Raw genomic sequence first — 26,974 nt, 5'->3', positions numbered from 1 at the left:
ACAGACACCCTTGGAAATAGACAAACATAACAGTTCCATACCTCCCCATTGAGATCCACTACGAACCAGACCCATTTGAAATCCATCTCCAAGCAAACAGAAGTGGTTTAAACTGGTCAGTGTCCAAGACTAATGTGAACTAATGTGTGTAGCTATAGCGTGGTAGAGTGTATGTGTGTGTGAGCCTGTGTGAAAGTGTGCGACCTCATACACATTTCCTTCCTCGGACGACCCCTTTTCCAGATAGTTTGTTTAGTTGTTCCCCTCTCTGATAACAATATTCCCAAGTCTGGAGCTCTTCCAGTTGTCCCAAAAAACCCTGTCTCTCAATAGGGAGAAAAAGAAGAGTAGGAAGATAATGCAGTGAAGAGTTTTTATCTTTAGGATAAGAGCTTTATGGAGAATGACAGAGATAACCTTGTGCTACAGGAAGGGACTGACAACGCAACTCCTTCCTTCCTGCGAGGAAAAGAGTGTAATCCTGTTTTTTTTAATGGGCTTCAATAAAACCCTGCATACCCACATAGCACAAAGTTGTGAACCACTGGGCTAGCTGGCGCTAACAACAATTAAATGGAGGAAAATAAGTTCTATCCACCACTCACCTAAACTGCAACCCGTGATCTGTTTTACCTATGGCAGGGATCCCTCCCAGACTACTACCTTTCCACTGCAATACAGCTAAAACTGTAGCAGGTATGTGGCGAGTAGGATCTCAGATTTACGGTGGTTTGCGGGGACCTTGGTGTGGGAAAGCAGCTATATTAATTAGACTTAGATTTTAGATTAGTTTATTAGTCACATGCGCTCCAACAGTGCAGGTCAAAAATACAAGTGAATGAAACAATAATAAAAATAATAATACATGATTCTCTGGGTCTTCCTTTCCTGTGGTGGACCTCATGAGAGCTAGTTTCATCATAGCGCTTGATGGTTTTTGTGACTACACTTGAAGAAATGTTCAAATTTTCCAGATTGACTGACCTTCATGTCTTAAAAGTAATGATGGACTGTCGTTTGGCTTTGCTTATTTGAGCTGTTCTTGTCATAATATGGACTTGGTCTTTTACCAAATAGGGATTTCTTCTGTATACCACCCCTACCTTGTCACAACACAACTGATTGGCTCAAATGCATTAAGAAGGAAAGAAATTCCACAAATTAACTTAACAAGGCACACATGTTAATTGAAATGCATTCCAGGTGACTGGTTGAGAGAATGCCAAGAGTGTGCAATCTGTCATCAAGGCAAAGGGTGGCTATTTGAAGAATCTCAAATATAAAATATATTTTGATTTGTTTAACACTTTTTTGGTTAATATATGATTCCATACGTGTTATGTCATAGTTTTGATGTCTTCACGCTTATTCTACAATGTAGAAAATAGTAAAAATAAAGAAAAACCCTTGAATGAGTAGGTGTTTCCAATCTTTTGACTGGTACTGTACACATTTAAAACATAATCAATGATAAATGTCCATGGGGTAGCCACTGCCATAGCTCATAGGGCTTGACGTGGAGCTATGGGGACATTTTCACACACTACCACATTGCTTAGGTGGAGTTGGGTTTGTGTTTTATGTATTTTTAATAGTCATTGCTATGTGAGATATGTGCTGGGAGAGAGAGAGAGAGTGAGAGAGAGAGAGAAGGAAAGTGGGAGGAAGGCGTGCGTTTCTGCAGAACATAATGTCAAGGCTCATAAGGTAGCCTCTCTGTCAGTTGGAGTAATCTAGTGCATTTGAACCAGGAGATCAGAGTCATTTTGAAAGTGAGCTTGACTACATAGGATGAAAGAGAGCAGACGGAGATGAGAGAGGCAGGAGGTAGAGATGGAGGAGGAGGTGGTTGGAAGAGGAGGGAAAGAGAGAGGAGAGGTGAGGAGAGAAATAGACAAGCTAGAGGGAAAGGGGAGGGAGCGAGGTAGAGGTAAAGAAAGAGAGGATATATGGAGTGAGAGCAGAGAGCTTCTCGTTCAGAGCCCAGTGTGGGTGGCTGCCCCTGCTCTGCTCCTGAGGCGTGTAGAAGGACAGCAGACCAGAACATCCCTACCTACTGCTCCCCCTGAGCAATGACCCTCACTGAATCACTCCTCTCCTCTCAGTGGCATGTGTGTGATGATCAAAGCTCTCTATACAGTTATTCAATCTACCATTTCACAATGTCCCCAGTTTACAAGATGCCACAGACTAGGGCTGTATTTATAAGCTGACATACTGTTATATTTGACATGACAGTTGTCCCATTATCACTTCCAGGCTTGCAACTGGACTGAGTTATGTTGGGCAGAACATAATCACAACAATCATCTAACCCTACATGAAGTTTGGTGACATCCAACAGAACACTGTCTCTAATTGGATGAGGAACTGTGGCGGCCTATTGCCCAGCTACAACCACAAAGTCCCGAAGGCCAAAGGATTGTAGGTCATATTATTTCCTATACTCCCACACTAAACAGAGAGAATGCTCTCCCTCGCCCTCCATTTGGCAAATCGGACCATAATTCTATCCTCCTGATTTCCGCTTACAAGCAAAAATTAAAGCAGGAAGCACCAGTGACTTGATCAATAAAAAGTGGTCAGATGAAGCAGATGCTAGGCTACAGGACTGTTTTGCTAGCACAGGCTGGAATATGTTCTGTGATTCCTCCGATGGCATTGAGGAGTACACCACATCAGTCATTGGCTTCATCAATAAGTGCATCGATGACGTCAGTACGTCCATACCCCAACCAGAAGCCATGGATTACAGGCAACATCCACACTGAGCTAAAGGCTAGAGCTGCAGCTTTCAAGGAGCGGGACTCTAACCCGGAAAATTGTAAGAAATCCCGCAAATACAGGACTAAGATCGAATCGTACTACACCGGCTCTGACGCTCATTGGATGTGGCAGGGCTTGCAAACCATTACAGACTACAAGGGAAAGCACAGTCAAGAGCTGCCCAGTGACACGAGCCTACCAGACGAGCTAAAATACTTCTATGCTAGCTTTGAGGCAAATAACACTGAAACATGCATGAGAGCACCAGCTGTTCCGGAAGATTGTATGATCACGCTCTCCACAGACGATATGAGTAAGACCTTTAAACAGGTCAACATTCACAAGGCCGCAGGACCCGACGGATTACCAAGACGTGTACTGCGAGCATGCACTGACCAACTGGCAAGTATCTTCACTGTCATTTTCAATCTCTCCATGTCCGAGTCTGTAATACCAACATCTTAAGCAGACCACCATAGTCCCTGTGCCCAAGAACACTAAGCTAACCTGCCTAAATGACTACCGACCCGTATCACTCACGTCTGCAGCCATGAAGTGCTTTGAAAGGCTGGTCATGGCTCACAACACCATTATCCCAGAAACCCTAGACCCACTCCAATTTGCATACCGCCCTAACAGATCCACAGATGATGCAATGCCTATTACACTCCACACTGTCCTTTCCCACCTGGCCAAAAGGAAAACCTATGTGAGAATGCTATTCATTGACTACAGCTCAGCGTTTAACACCATAGTGCCCTCAAAGCTCATCAATAAGCTAAGGACCCTGGGACTAAACACCTCCCTCTGTAATTGGATCCTGGACTTCCTGACGGGCTGCCCCCAGGTGGTAAGGGTAGGTTACAACACATCCGCCACGCTGATCCTCAACACAGGGGACCCTCAGGGGTGTGTGCTCAGTCCCGTCCTGTATTCCCTGTTCACCCACGACTGCATGGCCAGGCACGACTCCAACACCATCATTAAGTTTGCCGATGACCCAACAGTGGTAGGCCTGATCACCGACCACGACGAGACAGCCTATAGGGAGGTCAGAGACCTGGCCGTGTGGAGCCAGGAAAACAACGTCTCCCTCAACGTGATCAAGACAAAGGAGATGATTGTGGATGACAGGAAAAAGTGGACCGAGCACGCCCCCATTCTCATTGATGGGGCTGCAGTGGAGCAGGTTGAGAGCTTCAAATTCCTTGGTGTCCAGCAACAAACTAACTTTAAAAAATATATATATATTATTACCTTTATTTAACTACGCAAGTCAGATTAGAACAAATTATTATTTACAATGATGGCCTAGGAACAGTGGGTTAACTGCCTTGTTCAGGGGCAGAACAACAGATTTTTACCTTGTCAGCTCGGGGATTCTATCTAGCAACCTTTCGGTTACTGGCCCAATACTCTAACCACTAGGCTACCTGCCTGGTCCAAGCACACCAAGACAGTCGTGAAGAGGGCAAGACCAAACCTATTCCCCCTCAGGAGAATGAAAATATTTGGCATGGGTCCTCAGATCCTCAAAAGGTTCTACTGCTGCACCATCTTGAGCATCCTGACAGGTTGCATCACTGCCTGGTATGGCAACTGCTCGGCCTCCGACCGCAAGGCACTACAGAGGGTAGCGCATACGGCCCAGTACATCACTGGGGCCAATCTTCCTGCCATCCAGGACCTCTATACCAGGCGGTGTCAGAGGAAGGCCCTATAAATTGCCAAAGACTCCAGCCAACCTATTTATAGACTGTTCTCTCTGCTACCGCATGGAAAGCGGTACCAGAGTGCCAAGTCTAGATCCAAGAGGCTTCTAAACAGCTTCTACCCCCGAGCCATAAAACTCCTGAACATCTAATCAAATGGCCACCCAGAATATTTGCATCCACCCCCCTTTACACCGCTACTACTCTCTGTTGTTATCATCTAGGCATAGTCCCTTTAATAATGCTACCTACATGTACATATTACCTCAACTAACCGGTGACCCCGCACATTGACTCTGTACCGGTACCCCCCTGTATATAGTCTTGCTATTGTTATTTTACTGCTGCTCTTTAATTACTTGTTACTTTTATTTCTTATTCTTATTTGTATTCTTTTTTTTAAACTGCATTGTTGGTTAGGGGCTCGTAAGTAAGCATTTCACTGTAAGGTCTACACCTGTTGTATTCGGCGCCTGTGACTAATACAATTTGAATACTGCAGTGGTGGACTTGGGGAGCTGCACTCGTTCTCTCCAACATTCACACTTTATCTCGCTCCGCTCCCTCGTTACCAGGGTGCCTCCCTCCTATCTTTCTTTTTCTCTCTGTGTGATTCTCTCGCTCCATCTCCCCCTCCGTCTCTCTCCCCAGTCACCAGAGGGACTATGCCCATGGCTTTGATGTTTCAGTGCTGCCTGGGCCAAGCCTCTCCATGCCCAGTTTATCCTCCCTCCTTTTCTTCTCTCTATCCATCTTTCTTACGCAGACTCCCCTCTCTCTCTACTAAACTAATGTTGCTCATTCCTTCCATCTTACTGTCCTGATGACTGGAATCTATGCCACACATTCTCCCCTTCTCTCCTGTATCTGTTTGACTTTTTTCCTTTTATCAGTGTCCCCCCCTACTGTATATCCTTTCTCTCTTTATTCCTCTATCAGTTTGTCTCCCTCTCTTTACATCTCTATTCCTTTCCCTTTCTCTCTTCTATATCAGTCTCCTCCCCCATTCTCCCACCATGCCCAGCTTTCTTCCCTGACTCTTCAATAAGCTTTGTTTGCACAGTGGCCTCTTAGAGGGCATGTGTCAGAAGTCAAAAGAAAAAGGCCAAACAACGTAAACCCCTGCATGATCGATCCCTTAAACACTGCTAGCCCAGCTCCATTCATCCCACTGGATAGGCCAAGTCAGAGGTGAGGAGCTACAGGCTTTTTAGAACCAGCTTGCTATGCTGCTTTTATATGCCCCGACATAGAGAGGACATTGAAAACACATGTTTGAACACTTTTTTTGAACACACAGGGGAATCTGTGGGGCTTTCCTCACCCTGAAGGAATGTTTTACCCTGGCATCCATGGTATTCACCCCCCATCCTCAGGTACTGTGAGAACATTAACGTTCCCTATTCCTTTAAAGTTAATGTCGGAGGGGCACAGGGGGTTAAATAAGAGCACCTAAATGAGGTGGGAACACTCAGGCAGTCTCAGATGCTGAGAAGGGGGTCAATTACAACTTGGTAACTAGATATTACACATTTATGAAAGTAATATAGCCAAACCCTATAAGGATTTTCAATTAATTCTGAGTTTCAGGTCATTGTCTGAATGGAAATTGATATAGAACAGACCCAAACTTCCAACGGGTAATGAATCTCCTACCTTTAGCGGCACATTCACTTGTGTGCCACTTTGGCGTAAAAGTGTGCAATGAAATGTGGTAAACAAATAGACAAGAGGTGTGGCTGGCACAGTGACTCACCTGCCACAGAGTTGGGCCGGGGCATGAGGTAGAGGGGGATGGAGTGGGCAGAGTGGGAGGAGTGGGCCGTCTCCAGGCTCCTCTCTGGGATCTTGTTCAGGCTGTAGGTGGAGGCAGCCATGTTCTCATCCACGCGGTACAGGAACGAGTCTGTGCCCAAACACTTCTGGGTCTGCCACAGCTTCAGGCTACCCCGCGAGCCCTCCCCATGCTTCCCCCCACCCCGGTCAGCATTCTCAGAGTAGCTGGTCAGTGTGGCTGGCAGATAAAAGGTAGTTTAGACAAATATATGCAGTGTTGCAGTTCTTTAGAGACTCTGCTTAGTTTAAAACTGATTAAGGCCCATGGAGCAAGGCGAGTTTACTCGTCATTCAATTACACGCCTCAAAGTCAATGTTATAACAATAACAAAATCTCCCAAAAGTAGAGCCCATAAGGATATAAAGCAAACATATTTAAAAATGCAGCTAACCCCATCACCTGGCTTTTCCAAAATGTAAAGAATTAAAACATGAGTATATCAAATTGTTACAGAAAACATGGCTTTCAGTGTAAACGTTTGGCATGCCAGGAAATACATGGGAAACATTACATAACTTCCATAAAATAAGTGAGTGTCTGTCCCTCACCGATGATGCCGCTGTCCCTGCTCTCCAGGGTGGAGGTGGGGCTGGTGATGGAACCATAGGCGCAGTCTCCGGAAGCGTGTTTCCCGGGGGCCCCTCCTGGGGGCAGCGTGGAGCAGGGGCTGCTTGCAGGGGGAGAGGCTGTGCTGCTGGCCAGGCTGGAGCAGGGGCTGATCCGCTGGGTCACTGACATCATGCCCTGGTAGGGAGGGAGGAAGGGTCAGGTCAATACTGAAGTACAGTGATACACTGGACTGCATCAACCCATGAGAAATGATCAGGTAAATTAGCCATGATTAAATTATGATAAGGCACAGCCAGTTGACATATCACATGTACAAAGTAGCCTACACACACACACGTGCACCCACATGCACACGCACACCATAGACCGACAAGATGATTGCTGATCCTAGCATTCTTTCTCATTGATACAGTCCTTGCCGGTCATATTATTCCAGTGCATGTGTAACCGTAGAGTCATCTCTTTTTAATATCTTTTGATGACTCATGCAATTATTTTCATGAGTGAACTATTTTTTGCAATATAATGAATTCTAATTCAGTAGAATATCAATACGTTTAGTGAGCCACGCAAGTAGAATAGATCCAGTTATACTTTGATCTATTGAGCAGGGGCAGGGAGAGAGAGAGGCAGGCCCACCTCCGGGCATGCTGGATTCTTATTCCAGACAATCTGTTCATCAATTATCCATGGCCCTGGCTCTAAACGAAAAACAAATTGATTTAGACAGTCATTTGAAAATAAATCGGGAGATTAATCAGAATAGCATAGAAATACACAGAAGTGGCCGGGAGACCAGGATATGAGCAGAGTTGTGAGTGACTTCTTAGGGAAGGTTTGGCGCAAGACAGAGGGCCTCCAAGTGTGGAATGCTCCTTGGTCATGTTAACAACTCTGTTGTGATTCGGATGTGTTAAGGGAGGCGACGTAGACATGAATATAGAACGGGAGGTTCCCGCCTACCTAGCCTACCCAGACTGCATCTGCTTGCGCGGGAGTGGCAGGCATCTAAACTGAGACTAGAGAAAACCAGGGCTGGCTTTTGTTACCACTGCAGTTTGGCACGAAGGACCGAACCAAAGGCATACTGCTGAGCTGTGCAGAACAAGGGGTGTACTCAATAGTCTAAACAAGCTCTCCTCTCCTCATGTCCTTCCACTCACCTCAACAGATCACAAAGACCGATAAAGGCAAAATGAGCCAGAGTCAGATCATTGCTTAAGATGCACCCACGCAGTGGTTAAGGGCGCTGTACTGCAGCGCCAGCTGTGCCATCAGAGTCCCTGGGTTCGCGCCCAGGCTCTGTCGTAACCGGCTGCGACCGGGAGGTCCGTGGGGCGAAGCACAATTGGCCTAGCGTCGTCCGGGTTTGGTCGGTAGGGATGTCCTTGTCTCATCGCGCACAAGCGACTCCTGTGGCGGGCCGGGCGCAGTGCACGCTAACCAAGGTTGCCAGGTGCACGGTGTAGCCTCCGACTCATTGGTGCGGCTGGCTTCCGGGTTGGATGCGCGCTGTGTTAAGAAGCAGTGCGGCTTGGTTGGGTTGTGTATCGGAGGACGCATGACTTTCAACCTTCGTCTCTCCCGAGCCCGTACGGGAGTTGTAGCGATGAGACAAGATAGTAGCTACTACAACAATTGGATACCCCGAAATTGGGGAGAAAAAGGGGTAAAAATTCAACAACAACAAAAAAATAAAAAAAATAAAGATGCACCCAATGTGTGAAGTTTGGAAAAGTGGGTCAGGATTTAAGGGGGAGTCGCTCCAGCACCATTGGATAGGCCTCTGTGGAGGCACACTGCTTAGACAAGAGAATGTGGCATGCGGCGACCGAGGTAGCGGGTTACCTTCCCCTGGTTACCTTCCCCTGCCCTGTGTCACGGTCTGTTGGTTCTGCTCTGCAGGAGTGAAGGAGAGCCTAGAGTCCCTCACTCAGAGCTAGGTTATCCGTAACTCACAGGATTGATCTTTACAAACAGGCCAGATCTTCACAAACATTTTCTGAGCCAGCGCATACTGGTGTCAGGGGCCATTGAGTTTGCCGTAAACAAGTGACGTAATCTACAAAATGGTCCACTTGGTTCCGATGCTTAAGAGGCCTTGGAAAGTGATCTGCACATCCCACTGATTTGGGGTGTGCTTCTATAGCTGTGGGGCCCTTATAAGCTGGACCACATTGTGTGTTGACCACCTACAGTAGTGACTACTCATCTAGGAGAAAGCCTGCACTTTGTATCCTGATGCCATGATGGGTCTTTAAAGACTCCAAAGTATTGACAAACTAATAATAATATACTGTAACTGCATGACAAAAGGGTGTGTAACCTACCTGTCCGTGGTCGTGTTCGTCCATGCTCTTACTGTACTCTAGTGTGTGTGTAGTGTGCGTGTGTGTAACCTACCTGTCCGTGGTCGTGTTCGTCCATGCTCTTACTGTACTCTAGTGTGTGTGTAGTGTGCGTGTGTGTAACCTACCTGGCCGTCGTCGTGTTCGTCCATGCTCTTACTGTACTCTAGTGTGTGTGTAGTGTGCGTGTGTGTAACCTACCTGTCCGTGGTCGTGTTCGTCCATGCTCTTACTGTACTCTAGTGTGTGTGTAGTGTGCGTGTGTGTAACCTACCTGTCCGTGGTCGTGTTCGTCCATGCTCTTACTGTACTCTAGTGTGTGTGTAGTGTGCGTGTGTGTAACCTACCTGTCCGTGGTCGTGTTCGTCCATGCTCTTACTGTACTCTAGTGTGTGTGTAGTGTGCGTGTGTGTAACCTACCTGTCCGTGGTCGTGTTCGTCCATGCTCTTACTGTACTCTAGTGTGTGTGTAGTGTGCGTGTGTGTAACCTACCTGTCCGTGGTCGTGTTCGTCCATGCTCTTACTGTACTCTAGTGTGTGTGTAGTGTGCGTGTGTGTAACCTACCTGGCCGTCGTCGTGGTCGTCCATGCTCTTACTGTACTCTAGTGTGTGTGTAGTGTGCGTGTGTGTAACCTACCTGGCTGTCGTCGTGGTCGTCCATGCTCTTACTGTACTCTAGTGTGTGTGTAGTGTGCGTGTGTGTGTGTAACCTACCTGGCTGTCATCGTGGTTGTCCATGTCGTACTGTGAGCCCGACTGTCCCTCGTTCATCTTGTCTCCCAGGAGGAAGCCCAGGCGCGTCATCAGGGTGTTGGCTGCCTCGTCCACAGAGGGAGGGGGGCCCAGCTCCTGGCTCTCCTCACCTGGAAGGATGGAGGGAGAGATGGAGATGGGGAGGGAGGGAGAGCAAGAAAGGATTCAGATCAACACCACAGTACAGCGATACAGATACCAGGAGAAATATGTATGGATCTGCAGCAAATTAAGCCTGAGGGGATCAATTCTCAATCCGGAACCATAATGAGGCAACCCCTTAATCTAGTCTAGTTGGCTGGCTCTCACTCTCAGTTTAGTTGAATTGAAAGAATCATGTGCACTGCTCTACCACCAAAAACAACCACCAAATCTCTCACCACAACACACACATAACTTAGAGAATAATCTATAGAGCTCATAACAATTCCCCCAGACACAACAACACTACAGTTCCTACAACAAATCCCCTTGGAGGAAGTTACTGTCCCTTACACACCCTGGCTATCAATCTGTCCTTCACAAAAAATGTAAGCTATCCCACAATCCCCTGCGGCAGGACGTCGGGTAGACTGTACATCGATCCTACAGTATGTGAGAAGCAGAGGGATGGAGTGAGGGAAGCACAGCGTTGGGGAGAGCAAACTGGCTCTGGGACACTGAGGAAGACCGGAATAAACAGGGGAGGGCTCGGAAGTATTAAGAACACATTTAAAAAAATGTGTTCTTAAAAAAAAAAAAGACTTAATTTCGCCTCACTGTTAAGGTTGTGTCATGAGCTTTCCAAGCACAATTTCTGCCACGTTTTAGTAGCTTGTGTTCAAGTAGGAGCTGTCCCTGCTTAAATATCCCCCTCTTTCACAAGGACGTCTCTTAATGCTAAGGACAATCTGGCTAATCTTCTTCATTAAACAGCATGTTCATATTACATCAGGCAATCAAGTTAATCAAGCTACTGGAATGCTCTGAGCATGTGCTTAATCCTCTGTGATGTTATTGAACTAGCTAACAGTTGTATTAGCCAATAGAAGACCCTAGAATGGCTCTCATCATCACCACGTGTTTAGCACCCAAACGAGGCAGCAGTCAGTCCAACACAAAGACGGCAGATGGGAGAGGACCAACGCCCCATCTCGTTGAAGGAGTGGAGCGGAGAGAAAGAAGGAAGAGAAAGAGGAGTAGGCTAGGTGACACTTTCTGCTCCTCTGACAGACATGTTGTTGGTCCTATGGGCAGGTCAAAGGAAGTAACGGAAACCAATAAAAACAGGAGACGGCCATCTGGACGACTGGTTACCGCCCCTACACCACCACAGACCATACATTTGTATCAATGTCGACTACTCGGTGTCAAAATAAGACTGCTCAACAATGGGCACACATGGCAATTGACCACACCCCCATAGACAAACAGAGACACAGACAGACAGAGAGAGACAGACACTTGTTTCTTCTAAAGGCTCCAAAAAATAAATCAAATAAATACACCACCAGTGCACATTCTAGAGAGGTGGGAGTGTTATTTACTTAACACATCATAGTACTGTCACTGTTGGAACACACACCTACACTGGCTATAAAACGGCTGATTAGTCACCTATGCCTAAGAGAGAGGGAGATGGCACCACAGCTGAGAAAAGAGACTGCAAAGAATCATTGAGCTTCATTTTAATGTATTCTCTCGACCTAAATATGCCAACTACAAGCACATAGAAAATAGAACAGCTCTGTAGAGATCATCTTTTCTTTCAGAACACGTGAGCCTAAAAATGGCACAGAATGTTTATAATAAACACATAGAAATCCGGACACTACTGTATGATCACAGCTATCGTTCACCAGGATGAAATATATGGACCTGAAAAAGAAGCACGTACATTACAGTGCTCTGGTGGTTCTCCTTTCTCTCCCTCACGCCACAGAATCTCACCCTGCTGAAGGAGTACAATAACGCAGATGGTCGTCATGGCAACAATCAGTGCACTACGGAATGTGCTCCTGGTTGCTCGAGGGCGTCTCACTCTTTCTTTCCATCTCTAGCCCTTTCGCACCGGCTCTCAAGATCTCTTTTCTTTGTCTTTCTTCCACTGGTGGACTATAATTACTGCTGGATCCACTGACACCATTATGACAGTAAATCTCTACAAGGCACATGGCTGTTGTTGTTCATCAAACATGTCTGTTCAGAGGTTTCTCAAGCAGTATCAGGCACTAACAATGACATTCTTTATAGCTGAATAGCGTTGGATCCTTACTAGAACAGAAACGAGCACAAGCATAAGAGTTGACACTTAATGTCCCCCCCCCTAGAACAGAAGAGACACACACATGAACACACATCTATACTAGAGTGAGCAGTTAACCCCTCCTGGAGAGAGATGTAGACAGTGGCCATTAAATAGGTCAGACTGGCTGCAGGGGGCTGGAGACTGACAGGGGTTAGAGGTGGGGGGGTAATTTCAGCAATATGAATTTTAACAGGAGAGCAGGGGAGGTGGATGGATTTATGACCAACAGGTTATTCCTGTTTGAATGACCCCTGTTGCATTCATCTGTCAAGGAAAACACAGTTACAGTGGTCCCGAGAACACAATGCAGACTGGAACTAGCTTGTTCTGGGCAGTTTAGGCCAAGCTTGGGTCACTGCAAGAAACCTCAAATGGCAATCTAGTGCATTGTCAGACAGAACACATCCTCGTGAGCTGCCCAACATTGTGCTAACTAGTGACTGATGTCTGAAGTAGGGGGAGTTGGACAGTGGAGGGTCACAACAGCTAAATTAACTATGTTTTGTTGGTCTGCCATGACACCCACCTTTTCCTCACTAGTTAATCCAAACAATAACAGTAGTAGCGTCTCCTCAGCTCAGATGTTAAAGTCATTCCACTCTGGGATACAAGACCCATGGGGACCCCTCGTAAACATACCAAAGTACCTTGGTCCCCGCCTCCTCCGTCTCCCAGCAAGCTCTACTCTAACCGAGCGTGGTTCCTGTAAGAGACACCGTTAATTACTTGTGTTTACGACAGAAAAAAAAACATCAGTCAGGTTGAGGAAACCTCATGCTTTCTCTCTCGGCAGCTGTAATGCGCAACGGTCTCAAAACATGAGAGGTGACAGCAATTGGCTAAGTGGTTTTTGAGTGACGGCATATTAACCAATGACTGATTTGATCGCATAGCTGGCAGAGGTGGTCAGGCTACATCCTACACATTTGAATGGCAAAGTAAGACCCCTCCTTCCAAGGCCAGTAGTGACAAAGCCTTTTGAAACAGCATGTGAAAAAAAGCTTACGTTGCACTGAAATAGAACGCCCCACCACACAGCAGTGCATTTAATAGCTACAGAACGCTGACTGAACCCTTAATCTAATAATTTTATTATCATTCCAATGGCCCTGACACATTGTTTCCAACTCCTCTGGAGTAGGTTCCCAATGCTTAGAAATCATTACTGTACTTCTACAAATCACAACTATCTTGTAACGCAACTGAAGAAATGTTTTTTTGTTGTTGTATTGAAAATAAAATGCCATCATAGGCAGCAGTTTGAGTGGCGGGTCATCTTAACAACACATACTGAACTTGTTGGCAGGTCACCCATTTTTTGGATTACAATTTTGGTGGCGAGTCGGAGTTGGATCTTTTATTTTTAAGACAGACAGACGCAGACAGAGAGAGACAGACACAGACCTATAGGGGAGGTAAGATCACAATGCCCGTAAGCGCTACGCTCAGAAAGTACATGTCCGAAAATAAGTCAGCAAGCTGGTTTGAGTTAGTGGAGCTGCACAGAGTGGAGTGGCTTCAGAGGTTCTGGGGGTGGGTGGTGGAAGAGATGCAAGGCTGGGAGATGAATGAGATGGGTCTATCTGTATGGAGATCCAGGAATAAATACCCTCAACATATGCTGGAGACAGTATTAGAAACAGTTGTGGAGATAGTAACTTGAGCAATTAAACAATTAAATGCTGCACTTCCTGTGCCAGCAAGAAACACCTATCATTTGTTTACAGTCATCTATGTTACAGTTAAACTGTGTACTCAATATCTCACAAATGAACTGAAATTACATAAAACCTCAGTTCAATACAATATTATTATTTCTCTAGAGACACTATCCGAATTTACACCTCTCTCTCTCTGAACACCATTTATGCTGTGATCTCCCTCCTTTTGTGTCTCCACATCTCCAACTAAATCTCCCTTAATCGAGACGGACGATACCTCAGCCATGCCTCTGGTCCATCTCTCTTCGTGACACACACTCCACACAGAGGCATTCTAATGGATCAAATGTAATGAGCTGACAGAGGCAATAATGCAGGTCAAATATATATAATTATCACAGGGTTTATTACAGACAGATGCCATGCCTCATCATCATCATCCACACCCTCCCGTCTCTCATTCATACCTTGCTCTGGTGAGGGGAGGAACGAGGCCTATGAACTACAGTACACAGTGAGAGGTTATTAGTCAAACGTGCTGTCAATCATTGAGTATTACTATGGATCGTCTAATGGAGTCAGGTGGGGAGAGAGAGAAAGAAGAGCTTTGAATGAGCTGCGATGGACAATTAGACAGCGATTGTCCGCATTCAATAACTCCCCTCCTCTTCTCCTTTCTCTACTTCTTCCCTCTATTCTCACCTCCTCCTTCTCCATCCATTTCTTGTCCATCACTTCCTTCAGTGTGGCCTGTCTCAATGCGAGGTAGCTCTGAGGTGTGCCCATGGGACAAACAGCAGATATCCAACAACAATCTCCGGAGTAACGAGGAGGCATGACCGACTCCTGCTGCCATAGCGTCACCTCCACAACCCTGTTCCCGGCGCCCCTGCAAACACCTTTGTCGCGAACACCTCACCCCTGTGCGGACACACGTCTTCCTCATTGATACGGAGTAATCCATGATAGGTAAGAGTGTTGTACCCCCACAATGAGCGCAACAGCAGCCCTTGCTAAAATGGGTTCCAGTAGTCTGATGTAAAATGAGCTGGGCTGCTTTGTCCTGGTTCTTTTTTCCTACATTGGAGCTGGGATGGGACAGTGGAGGGGGGAGGCGAGGCCTGCGCTGGCGGTTTGGTTGTTCTGTAAGGCTTCAGAGAATACCACTGGCTGAGACTTCAACAGAAACCATAAGGAGTCTGAAAGGGTTGGAGTCCAAACACCACAGAGCAAGGGAAGAAAGGAGGGAGAGAGAGAGGGAGGGAGGCCAGCGAGAAACCACCAAACTCATTCAGCGAGCTCAGCATTGCTCTCTGCCTTTCTTTATGAAAAAGTGCTGTTAAAGTTGGGAGAAACGTCACACACACACGCTCTCTCTCACTCAGACAGATCAGGTCCTGACAGACCGAAGGGGTCAGGCTTACCGGAACAGTGCATATCCAGGTCAGTATTCTTGGCACAGGGAGAGGTTAACGTAGGGAGGGAAAGCTCCAATTCTGGAATGGGAGGACCCCCCCTCCAAAAATGGTCCCACAAGCACACACATACATTCACAGAGAAAGAAAGACAGACATAAAAAGGGCAGGGAGCCACAGAGAGGAGGAGAGAGGGAACCACTAACCAGACAGAGACAGAGAAAGAGAGAGAGGGCTGGCTTGTGAAGAGGAAGACCAGAGCACAGATGGTAATGCTTATGGGAAGTGTGTCAACCCAGGCTGTGTAGGGGGAGGGTAGTTACTCTGTTGTTGGGTCACGGGACGGGGATGGTCAAACGAGGGGCCCAGGGTCATCACCCCTTTGACCTTGCCTCCCCGAGAGCCGTCGGCAGCGGACAAGGGGGTGTCGGAGTCAGGGTGGGTCATGTGTCACTGCTTTTAAGAGACGGCCAATCTGTCATCCCTGCATGTCTGGTAGGGTCAGTGGATGGCCTTGTCTTGTTTATGCACCAAGATACCATACCTGCTGTTTGTTATCTTTACCAAGACATCTACATCCAGCCACAACAGCTGCACTTACAGTAAGCACTGGGTGTCGTCTGATGGAGTTTGCGTATGTGTATAAGTTAACACACAACACATAAGTACGGTAACTATAAAATGTTGTTGCAACAAGCCTAGAGACAACTCTTGAAAACAAGTATAAAATTAGTAGGAACAGACACGGAATTCAAACAAAAATATGTTGTTCCCCGGGGTGGGAATACAAAGGGAGTAATTAGGAAACATGAAACTCATAAAGAGAAAAGTTTAAGACATATTTTGGTGGCAATTCAAGCACACATTCCATTAATTGTGCTTTGAAAAACAAAAGAAACCAACTAAAGCATGTCTGTGTCTTTGACATGTAAAAAGAAAGGGGAATGCCCACAAACTGTTAAGAATAGATGCTCCCTGAGTTTTAATGTAGCAGTATTCTGACCACAACAGGTTTTTGTCCGGCTTTCACAATGTGAGAACAGTGGGAATATTTATAGATGGGACAAGTGATTACAAAGTCAGTCCTTCCACAGTTTGTTTCTTGACAAGCAGATGTGAAGACTATGCGAGTTCACCAGGCAGCTTTTGGAGATGCCAGCCAGTGCACCAAATCGTGGCCTACTATGTGGAGCTGGAGAGAGTTGAGAGACTTATAAGATAATCACACTCTGGGCTGTGGGGAAGCTGTTTCAGATGAGAGTGTCATTCGGAGCAAGAGCCATATCTTCATGACAAACACAACTCCCTAAGAATTTTTTTAAATGGATGAGGGAATAAAATAGACAGGAATATCAGCTAATGGTCAAAGCCCACTCTCCTTTAAGCTTCCAGTGGGCAACAGTTAGGAGGAGACATCATCCTCTCCAGAATGATACTACAAGACAAAAGTACTCCAGCTGTGCTATTGCAGTCCTTTCTTATCTCTCTTTTTAAGGTAACTGTCCAACTTTTCCAGATTTCTATGAAATATGACCTATAATAATTAATTACAATGAGTGAAATAGTTTTCCTTCCTAAATGTTTTAATAAAGTTTGTTAAAAAGCAGCTTTTCTGTGTTGGATGTGGGTGTACGCCGACAACAGAACGGTGTGGTCATGAGTAGACCGCCGAACGGCCAGCTAATCCTCCTCTATGAGGAAATAGTGAGCATTTTTGAAACTGTCTGTTTGAGATACAAGCTTGGAGGTGGGGTTTTTCTAATGTTTTATTTTTTGTTTTGGCCACAAATATGGGTATAGGATGAGTTAACAACATTATTTGGGTATACAGTGCAATTGGAAAATATTCAGACCCCTTGACTTTTTCTCCCCACAAATACATTACAGCCTTATTCTAAAATGGATTAAATAAATGTTTCCCTCATCAATCTACACACAACACCCCATAATGACAAAGAAAAAAAGAGATTTATTTTGTTTTGTTGCAAATGTATTAAAAAATGTAAACAGAAATACCTTATTTACATAAGTATTCAGACCCTTTGCTATGAGACTCGAATTGATCTCAGGTGCATCCTGTTTCCATTGGTCATCATTGAGATGTTTCTACAACTTGGAGTCCACCCTGTGGTAAATTCAATTGATTGGACATGATTTGGAAAGGCCCTGCCAAGCCGCACTGCTTCTTGACTCACTGCTCACTTAAACTGGAAGGCAGCCGCACAAACGTGTCGAGGGAAACACCGTACAACTGACGACCAAATTCAGCATGCATGCGCCCGGCCCGTCACAGGAGTCGCTAGAGCGCAATGGGAGAAGGACATCCTAGCCGACCAAATCCTTCCCTAACCCGGACGACGCTGAGCCAATTGTGCGCCGCCTCATGGGTCTCATAGTCGCGGCTGGCTGCGACACAGCCCGGGATCGAACCTGCATCTGTAGTAACGCCTCTAGCATTGCGATGCAGTGCCTTAGACCGCTGCGTCATTCGCGAGGCTCCGAATGCACTGTAAGTTAACAGAATATTAACTTTTAAAAGTGAGATTTTCACTGGACAATTACTTTAAGATGTGGACGGTACGAATCCCTGAAAAGTGACAGCGGAGTTGATGAGCTGCTCTTGGGTATATAACATTTCTCAAACCGTCTGTCTGCTGGGACAAGCTGTCATTCGTTACATGAGAGAACACCGCAATATGGTTTACCGGGCGAAACTTCAAAGTGTTCAGAGCTCATATACTTCCATCATCCTTAGGCCAGAAAAAAAACTGTGAAATCTGTCATGAGAGCTACAGTAGTTGTCTGGGCAAGAGTAGCCACACTCCTCAAAAGCTAACAAAGAACTATGTGCTGTTTCAAGGTCTCTTGCTTGAGTTTAGCTGGAGTTCAACTCCTTCCTGGGGTTTAAGGAGAGGTTCTGTGAGGTAAACGTTGCCAGAAAACTGATTGCAGCTTGAAGACAACATTAGTCCTGTCATGTAAAAACACTACTCTTGGAGTGGGTGAGACAATTCTCCTCAGGATCCACTAAAAAGTGATACCTCCCCTCGCTTTTGAACCAACCAATGTGTTTACTGAGAGGACTGTGAAAAGGGTTACTTGTTGTCTAAGGAAGTGTCATTCTAGGATTAAAATCGTTCCTGAGGTTAGAACAGCATGGAGACGTCTTCCTGGCGGATTGGCACATGCCTCCATGCTCCACTCTAACCAACACATTTCAAGGTGACAAATCCGGTCTGTCATCTTTGCTCTCTCCTAGCTTCAAGGTCTGGCAACGACATGTGAGAAATCTGTTTAACACTCCCAAGATAACATATTTAGTGTCTATTCTCTGCAATAGCACTACCTCTTCATGGCTGAAGAGCTGAACAATCACAAAAAAGGAGATCTGAATGCCAGATGTTGCATTTCTATTTATAATGGTGAGATATTTAGAGACAGAGAATTGGGTTAAGAACCACTTTCTGGCATGCAACAACAATTTACATAAACCCGCCGAACAGCGAATACACTGGTGCAGGGCACAAAGAGTTGAACCAGTAAACACTGGGCCGCATCGCAGGCACTACTACAAAAACAACTGCTAACAATGCTATGTCCTTGTTCTCTCCTGGCTGCTCCTCATTGGATGGAGATGCTAACTCTGCCCGCCAGCTGTCAAGCCCAGAGAGAACCTCCCCATTGCCCCAGAATGCCAAAGGACACACCTTCCATTAAAGCTTATGCTTACCATTCCCTTTGGTCTCCTCCTGGAGCGCTCAAAGGAAGCCAATGAGAGGAAAGGAGGAGTGTGTAGGTTAGCGGATGGGGGCAATACGAGGGGAATTAATAAAATGGTGTAAGTGCATCATGGGCGTAGAAAATCCCTCCAGGGACAGATGTGACATTTCTCAGCGGCAGCACTTTCCAGGAAGAGAAGGGGCTTTACAATACCCTCCTCTACAGGGGGCTGGGCTGTCACTATGATGGATTCATAAATCCTGCTAACGAGATTACAGAGTACGAAAATATGTCAGTGAGCGAGCGGTCTGCACAGCACGCACAGGCCGGCCGAGAAGCGGGTCACGTGTGCAATCGTACGTGTGCAGCACTCGTTTGTGTGTGAGAGTAGGATATTCCTTATTTGTGACTTCTATAGTCAAGACATAGTTGAGAGATGGATTAAAAAACCAGTGTCCCTGAATAAATATGTCAGCATAGGTACATGTAGCCCAGCACATACTTTGTCATATGTCGTGCATCTCTTCAATATAGCTGGAAGAGCGTGTGTTGAATCCATAATACACCCTAGGAGTAAGAGTCTTGTCTTGATCATTCATTAACAGGAGCTGGTGGGGTTGAATAGATTGCACAATTAGAACCTGCCATCTGCACTGGGCTACAGGATCAAATTAACCACGAGACATGCTGAACGCCAAACCCAATGTCTTGAATCCTAAGAAACAACACTATGACAAAAACAAAGCGCTTCATGAAAGCAGACGTGATGCTACTGTACCGCAAAAGCAACTCCACTTCTTTGATCTAGCATTGCTCATTCACAATGGCAGCTGAAAAAAAATGGCAGTGGTGGCCAGCGAATCTATCACAATCCCATCTACACACCTCCGCTGTCACACACTGACCCATCATCTCCGAGAGGCCTGGGATGTGAGCCGCGGTAACACATGCCCCACATTCCATTACTGAGCCATTAGAGGGCGAATTGTCACACGTGAGGTGGCTACGAGGTGAAGCCTCCTGCATTGGGTCATCCATCAGGCTAGTTGACTGAGGGTCACTGCCATATTGTGTACTGGACTGCACAACGCCATAATGGCCTTTGTAAATGCAGTATAAACTCGCTCACTAGCATACATGCTACAGTACGAGAGCAGCGCTAACAAGCGAGTAGTCACTAGCGCCTGCTCGGTGATAGATGGCAAGTGCAGACAATTAGTCCACTGCTATTGTTGCGGTTATTATCCAATTAGCTGGCATGCTTAGCCAGGTTGACTTACAAGAGCAATTTTCACCAGCATAAGACATTCAGCGGGAATAGCTCTGGTAGGTCATATTACAAAAACAATAATGATGACAGGTCATGTTGAACAGCCCCGGGCTGGTACAATGAGTCATCATTTATGGGGTATTGCAGGGCTATGTAAACAGAACACAACGATAACAATAAGAAACAGATGCTGTGACAATGACATAGACGCTCACTTAAATAGCAATAATGTTTACAGGAAACAAAGAGGAAGAAAACCTACTGACTTTTATGATTGGGCCTAAATAGCGCACTGTATGACTTCAATAGGACTTTAGAGGCCCGTTTCTATGGTTTTCTATCTCCAATAGGGTCGCTGGGAAAGCAAGAGTAAATAGTTTCAAGTTTAAATACCAGAATATCTACTGTACTGTGCATTTTACAGATTTAGTTTCTACAGTGAGAAGACCAATTGAAGACTACGAGACCCTTATGGATCAAAGCAATAAGGTGAAAATTAGGCAATACTCCAGAATATAAAAAGATGAAAGATGAAATTGTGATTAGACCCCAGTTGGGTATGACCTCCACAGTGGCAAAATGACCAACACTAGCTAGGTTTCCATCCAATAGGCGACAGATTTTCATGCAAATATTATAAACTCGGCATAAAAACAATATGCGCATTTTCCCACCAGAGATGTTAACATCAAATTGACTTGTTGCAGATAAAAGGCTGTGCGTGATGACGTAGTGCACATACAAATAACTTGTGCAGTTAAATTCACATGTACCCAATAAAAAATACAAGTCAAATGGGGTTTTATTGCATTTTCAACATTACTGATGCGTTTCCTAAAATGTGTTATATAGCGAATGTTCCCACGTGCGCGCTAGCCAACAGCTTGCAGATACAGTGCGGGTATAGCCTACAGGATGAGATTATTATGGACCAAAGAGCTTGGTTATTTTTATTTGTCAAATAGCAACCAAGCATCGATGATCATGTCACCAGAATATGACCCTCAATATTTATTGGAAAGAAGCATCAAGCTCATCATCTTGCACTTTCACCACCCTGTCAAGTTCATCATAATTTAACTCATCTGTTGCCTAATAAATTGCAGAGTCGTAGTGGGAGGACCACAACATATCATTTGAGAATCCAAGTTTACTTCGATATGATGGTTATTATATAAAAATCTGGACATGAAAATGTGTTTCATCCTCCATTTCTCGCGTAATTAACTTTAGACATAAAAAGATCCCAGTTTGTCTAGCGTATTTTGTTTTGCCGACATTTGGAAAGTTTACCGACAAATTTCTTTTCACGACATGTACTTAACTTGCATAAAAAAGGTTGGATGTAAGGCCGTCATTGAAAATAAGAATTTGTTCTTAACTGACTTGGAAAAGGAAAAATAAAAACGGTCTGCATGTTGTTCTGTAGAGCACATTTCTTTCTTCGGGAAAGTCTTCTTTACATTTGGACATCTGGTCAGTCCATTGCTGCCAGTAGTATGTGTCACTGTTGATACATCTGAGATGTAGTGATGGAGATGGTGTAGCGTGATTAGTCTCCCCAACGAGGACTGACTGTTCCTTTACGTGTGTGAAAGAGTGACAGCTGCCCGTGTCCCTGAGGGTGCCACTGACTTCCTTCCTCCGCGTGGGTTCTTCTTATGTAAGCGGTTTCCTTGACGACCGAGAGGTGCCTCAGAGTGTGTCCTGAGTTGCCATGACCGCCCACACCGGTTCTGATTGGCTTCGGCTTGGCTATAGGATTTCCCAGGGGAATACACCTGTGGGTTGAGGTGGTGGCTTCTCCGAATGTCTACTGGCTACAGTACATTATCTTGCAAAGGCCCAGACACAAGTTTGATTTCTTTAAAACACACAAGTACACACAGTCAGAGAAATATACATAAGACATGCAACAAACTAACATGCAATTATAACATATTCAAATAAAAATCACGGCATCTCCTCACACACTGCCCTCCAGAGTAAGAGAGAGATAGAACGAGAAGAGAAAAGCAGACTTATTGGAAGGGTTCTCACCATTTAACTAAATCCTTCCCTCAGTAAAGCTTGAGAAAATAAAACCCACATTTCTTCCGTTCTGCATGAATTGTTGACAAACAACCCCGGGAGAGGAGGATAATCAACTTTCTATTCAAACCAATCCTCAGCTCTGAGCAGAGTCTTTCCTCTGCTCTCAAACTGAAGCCTAATTCTGTGTCCCTTCACAGATGACGTGTGACGTGGACACAGAGGGGGTGAATGAGAGAGCGGGAGAGAGAGATAGCGAAGTACAGCATGTTTAATGGCAATCACCTGACAGGGGAGGCGAGGGAGGAAGTGAGGCAGTAGCATCCCTCCAATCACGTCATACCCCCCAGGCTCCCCAGCCGGTGATGGAGGGAAAGGTGGGGGTAGAAAGGAACTCGTCCTCTAAACATTCCTTTATTTCCAGAGCCTGCTGTCATTAGTGTGGTGGTTAGTGTGGTGGTGGTTAAAGAGTGTGTGTTTGTACAGGGCATGGATAAATGAGGGAGAGACAATCAACAAGTATACAGAGCCTTCTGAAAGTATTTATTCCACGTTGTGTTACAGCTCGAATTCAAAATGGATTAAATCGTTTTTCCCCCCTCACCCATCTACACACAATACCCCATAATGACGAAGTGAAAACATGTTTATACATTTTTGCAAATGTATTGAAAATTAAATACAGAAATCGAATTTACATAAGTATATACACCCCAGTCAAAACACCTTGGCGGTGATTACAGCTGCGACTCTGAGTAAGTCTCTAGGAGCTTTGCACACCTGGATTGTATAATATTTGCACTCAATAGGCCACTCAGGAACAGTCAATGTCATCTTGGTAAGCAACTCCAGTGTTTATTTGGCCTTGGTGGTTTAGGTTATAGTCCTGCTGAAAATGTGAATTTGTCTCCCACTCTGTTGGAAAGCAGACTGAGACAGGTTTTCCTCTAGGATTATGCCTATGCTTAGTTCTATTCTGTTTATTTTTATCATAAAAAACTCCCAAGTCCTTGCCGATGACAAGCATGCCCATAACATGATGCAGCCTAGTTAAATAAAGGTAAAATAAAAAAAATGTGTTTGCACCAGACAAAGTTTTGTATTCAGAACATAAAGTTAATTTCTTTTCCACATTTTTTTGCAGTTTTACTTTAGTGCCTTATTGCAAACAGGACTCCTGAACTTATTTAGACTTGCCATAACAAAGGGGTTAAATACTTAGATTCAAGACATTTAAGTTTGACATTGTTGATTAATTTTTAAAAACATTTCTAAAAACATCATTCCACTTTGACATTATTGGGTATTGTGTGTAGGCCAGTGACAGTCTCAACGTAATACATGTTTTATTCAAGCTGTAACACAACAACATGTGGAAAAAGGGGTATGAATACTTTGACGGAACTGGATGTCTAAATCCAGCAAAATAAGTGTGCGTTGAACTTCTGTTGTCACAGTAACAATGTGGGAGGCAGAAGAGTAAAGGACAACAATTAGAGAGTAAACAATGCTGAAAGCTATAGCCAATGGCAGGCACAAGAAGGAAGGTGGGAAGAGAGAGCCGGGCAAAGATAGTTAACTAGAGAGGCTAATGTGGTTACCAGGGGAACATGACACCCCTCTTTTCTCAGTCTCTCTCGTCATTCACTTTCCTCAAGCACATAATCAGTCTCATAGCAATAGGTTATCTTTAGGGATTATTCCTAATAGAGCACCACTGAGTCGAGAACATTCAAGGCAAAATCCCAATACCATTTTTCCTTAGGTGGATGGCAACAGGAAAATGGGGACAACAGCATAGCTACATGCGGAGGCTCGCCCCACCTAAATTAGACTAAGGGGAAACACTGCCGCGCTCTGGGCATCCAGGCCTGTGTTGGGTGTGGTCTGGCAGCTTCCAGGGGAGTAGAATGGCTAGGCTACACCATAGTGACTGACTGCCACCAACAGCGAGAGCACTCAAGCGGTCTGCGCCGCATGCCTATTGACTGGCTGCCAGGCTCATAATTGAAATCTCCAGCCCTTATTCCGTTCAGACACTGTTGGATTAGCTAACCCGGCCGCTCCACTAATGGTGTCCGGGAGAGTAGTTCTCCCTGTCTCCTCATCTCTCTCCACCCACTATCTCTGTACCTCACACTCGCTACATGTCTTTCTTTGTGCTCGCATTTCTCTCTCTTGAGCTCTTTTAGATACATCCATCGTTCTTCTCTAGCTTGAAGTAATCAAACATGAAGTAGAAATGAGATTCAGCTTGGTTTTCACTGATTCCAGTCATGTCAGGTGAGATAAGATAATTCATGGAAGGGAGGTAAGAAGAATATTTTTTTTTATAGTCAAAACAATGCTGTTTTATCTCAGTTCTTTCTCCTCTATCTGTGTGCATCTCTGTGTCAAAACAGAACCACAGACAAAGCCTTTAATTCAATCAATGGGGTCAACTTCAGGGGCTAAGAAGTCAAAAGCCAATATTCAGTCCCTGGCAGGAGGCATCTTTCCCATTGATTGCCATCATTAGCGTGTCTGAGCACGCCATATAGCCAACCCTTTTTGTTTCCAAGGTGAAAAATGCGGGAATAATGCCTCGAAAACATTTCAGTGTGAGACGGATAGGAAATCCAATTGGCTATCAGGATCCATCCATCTCAGCTGCCTGCTGGTGTCCAGTGAGAGCTGCTCCACTTAAAACCTAAATCAGTAATCACTGTTTAATTCCCTCCCTAACAGGCCTGACCCAGGACAAAGACATTAAGAGATGATATTATCTTAAGTCCACCAGAGCATATTGGACACGCATGAGAGAATAAAGCTAGATTAGATATGGACGCATGGGAGGTAGTTTGAGATAATACGCTTTGAGAGTTTTATGTTTGTCAAACACAGAAAGCCGTGGACAGATAAACAGACCTTGAAAACAAGGCAAAATGAAACCCCTAACAAAGGCTAGGGCACATAGGATCATTGTCCTCAGTTTAGCCTAACAAGACCATTTCAAAACATTCCAAACGTCAACAATCCCTATAGATACAGGATAGTATATGTACAACAAAACGACCTGAACAAATAAATACCAGATGAAATGAACGATATCTGTGACTGAGCTATCAGGTCACATACTGTATGTTTATTAAACAATCAAATATCCATTAGTCGGCAGAGAAGGCCTTCCAAGCCATAACTATCCTAAAACAGTTCATATCAGTTATGATTCAGGCAGCAACCATTTCACACACACACTCACACTAGCAGACGAGTGGGAAAAGGCTACAAGCAACACACAATATCACGCAATTGTATTTTTTATTTAACTAGACAAATCAGTTAAGAACAAATTCTTATTTACAATAACGGTTTACCCCCGGCCAAACCCTAACCCGGACGACGCTGGGTCAATTGTGCACCGCCCAATGGGACTCCCAATCACGGCCGGTTGTGATACAGTCTGGAATCGAACCAGGGTCTGTAGTTACACCTCTAGCACTGAGATGCAGTGCCTTAGACTGCTGCGCCACTCGGGAGCCCCCATGACGTTTACAAAACATAATTGAAAACAAGTCATTGTAAAGAGGGAGAGTGTTTATGGGGGAAAGCCCAACAGAAACAACAGTTTGGAGTGGAACAATGAGTCTTGATAAGAGGTCAGGAAAAAATTCAGATGTTGGGTGCCTGCCAATACCAGGTGGATTCAGAGGAAGCGGAACAGGGGGAGAGAAAGATAAGAGAGCTAGAGAGAGAGAATGTTGAAATTAAAGACATATATCCTGTATATTAATATTCAAATATGTGTCCTGCTCCACTTCCTCCAAATACACGTCACACCCTTCTGTAACACTCTCGCACATTTGTTTGTGACCTCTATGAGCATGGTGAAAACCCTGACCAATCACTTCATAAGGTGGACAATTAAGAGTGCTTGCAACATTCCCACCACATAATGATCCACTGGCTGTCTCGCCCTCTCTGAGGATGGATGGAAGAGGGAAAAGGGAGAGTGATAAAGAAAAAAGAGAAAACCCAGACTAGTACACCCTGGTGGCCTGAACAGAGAACTACACTGTGAGCTCCATCATATCTTGGTGGAGAAGCTGTATTGAAAATAACTATCCAATTAGAGCCTTTCATCTTCACAAGCCTGTTGTGGTCCTCGCCTTATTTGATGGCCAGCTTGTGAAATGGTGGCCTGTTGCCATCTATGGGGCAGATTTCAGAGATACGCCTTGTTATGTTATCTGGGCTAGACAGTGTCGAGGAGCGATGTCACAGTCGGCTTACCAGCCTCTTTAACAGCCACAGCTTCCCGCCGAGATGTAACATTATGCGTTTCCCACAATGCACCCTGAACTAACCGGGGGTGGGGTAAGTGATTTAGGGTTATGGGGGCTAAAAGGGAGATGTGCCTACTCCACCCTCATTACGGTGAACGCTTATTTGTGAGAAGGATGGAGGATTTGACATGGATAACTTTTGGGCTTCTTGAAAGCCTCTTAACTATGGCATTGCAGGGAGATGAATAATACTGAGGAAAACAAGAACTAACAAGAACTTCTCATGGAAATCCCTCACTTGAAATACCTGCACATGAAAAACCAACACATTGCTATA

The 26,974-nt window shown here is 45.1% G+C and overlaps 1 protein-coding gene across 3 annotated transcripts in view; it reads right to left on the bottom strand.

Annotated features, from left to right (window-relative positions):
- LOC110538388 (protein TANC2) overlaps window positions 1-26,974 on the bottom strand; it is a 145,808-nt gene that overhangs the window by 18,433 nt on the left and 100,401 nt on the right. For all 3 annotated transcript variants that reach the window (XM_036938417.2, XM_036938418.2, XM_036938420.2), the window contains exons 5-7: window positions 9,950-10,098; window positions 6,864-7,059; window positions 6,235-6,492 (exon numbers count right to left, since the gene is read on the bottom strand). In XM_036938417.2, the coding sequence (XP_036794312.2) occupies window positions 6,235-6,492; window positions 6,864-7,059; window positions 9,950-10,098 (603 nt within the window). The remainder of the gene's footprint in view (window positions 1-6,234; window positions 6,493-6,863; window positions 7,060-9,949; window positions 10,099-26,974) is intronic.

This window comes from Oncorhynchus mykiss, chromosome 12 (assembly GCF_057628025.1).
Source record: "Oncorhynchus mykiss isolate SJ-2025 chromosome 12, ASM5762802v1, whole genome shotgun sequence".
NCBI classification, from domain to species: domain Eukaryota; kingdom Metazoa; phylum Chordata; class Actinopteri; order Salmoniformes; family Salmonidae; genus Oncorhynchus; species Oncorhynchus mykiss.
Note: the sequence above shows the minus strand (reverse complement) of the source record. Positions and strands in the feature narration are given on the sequence as shown.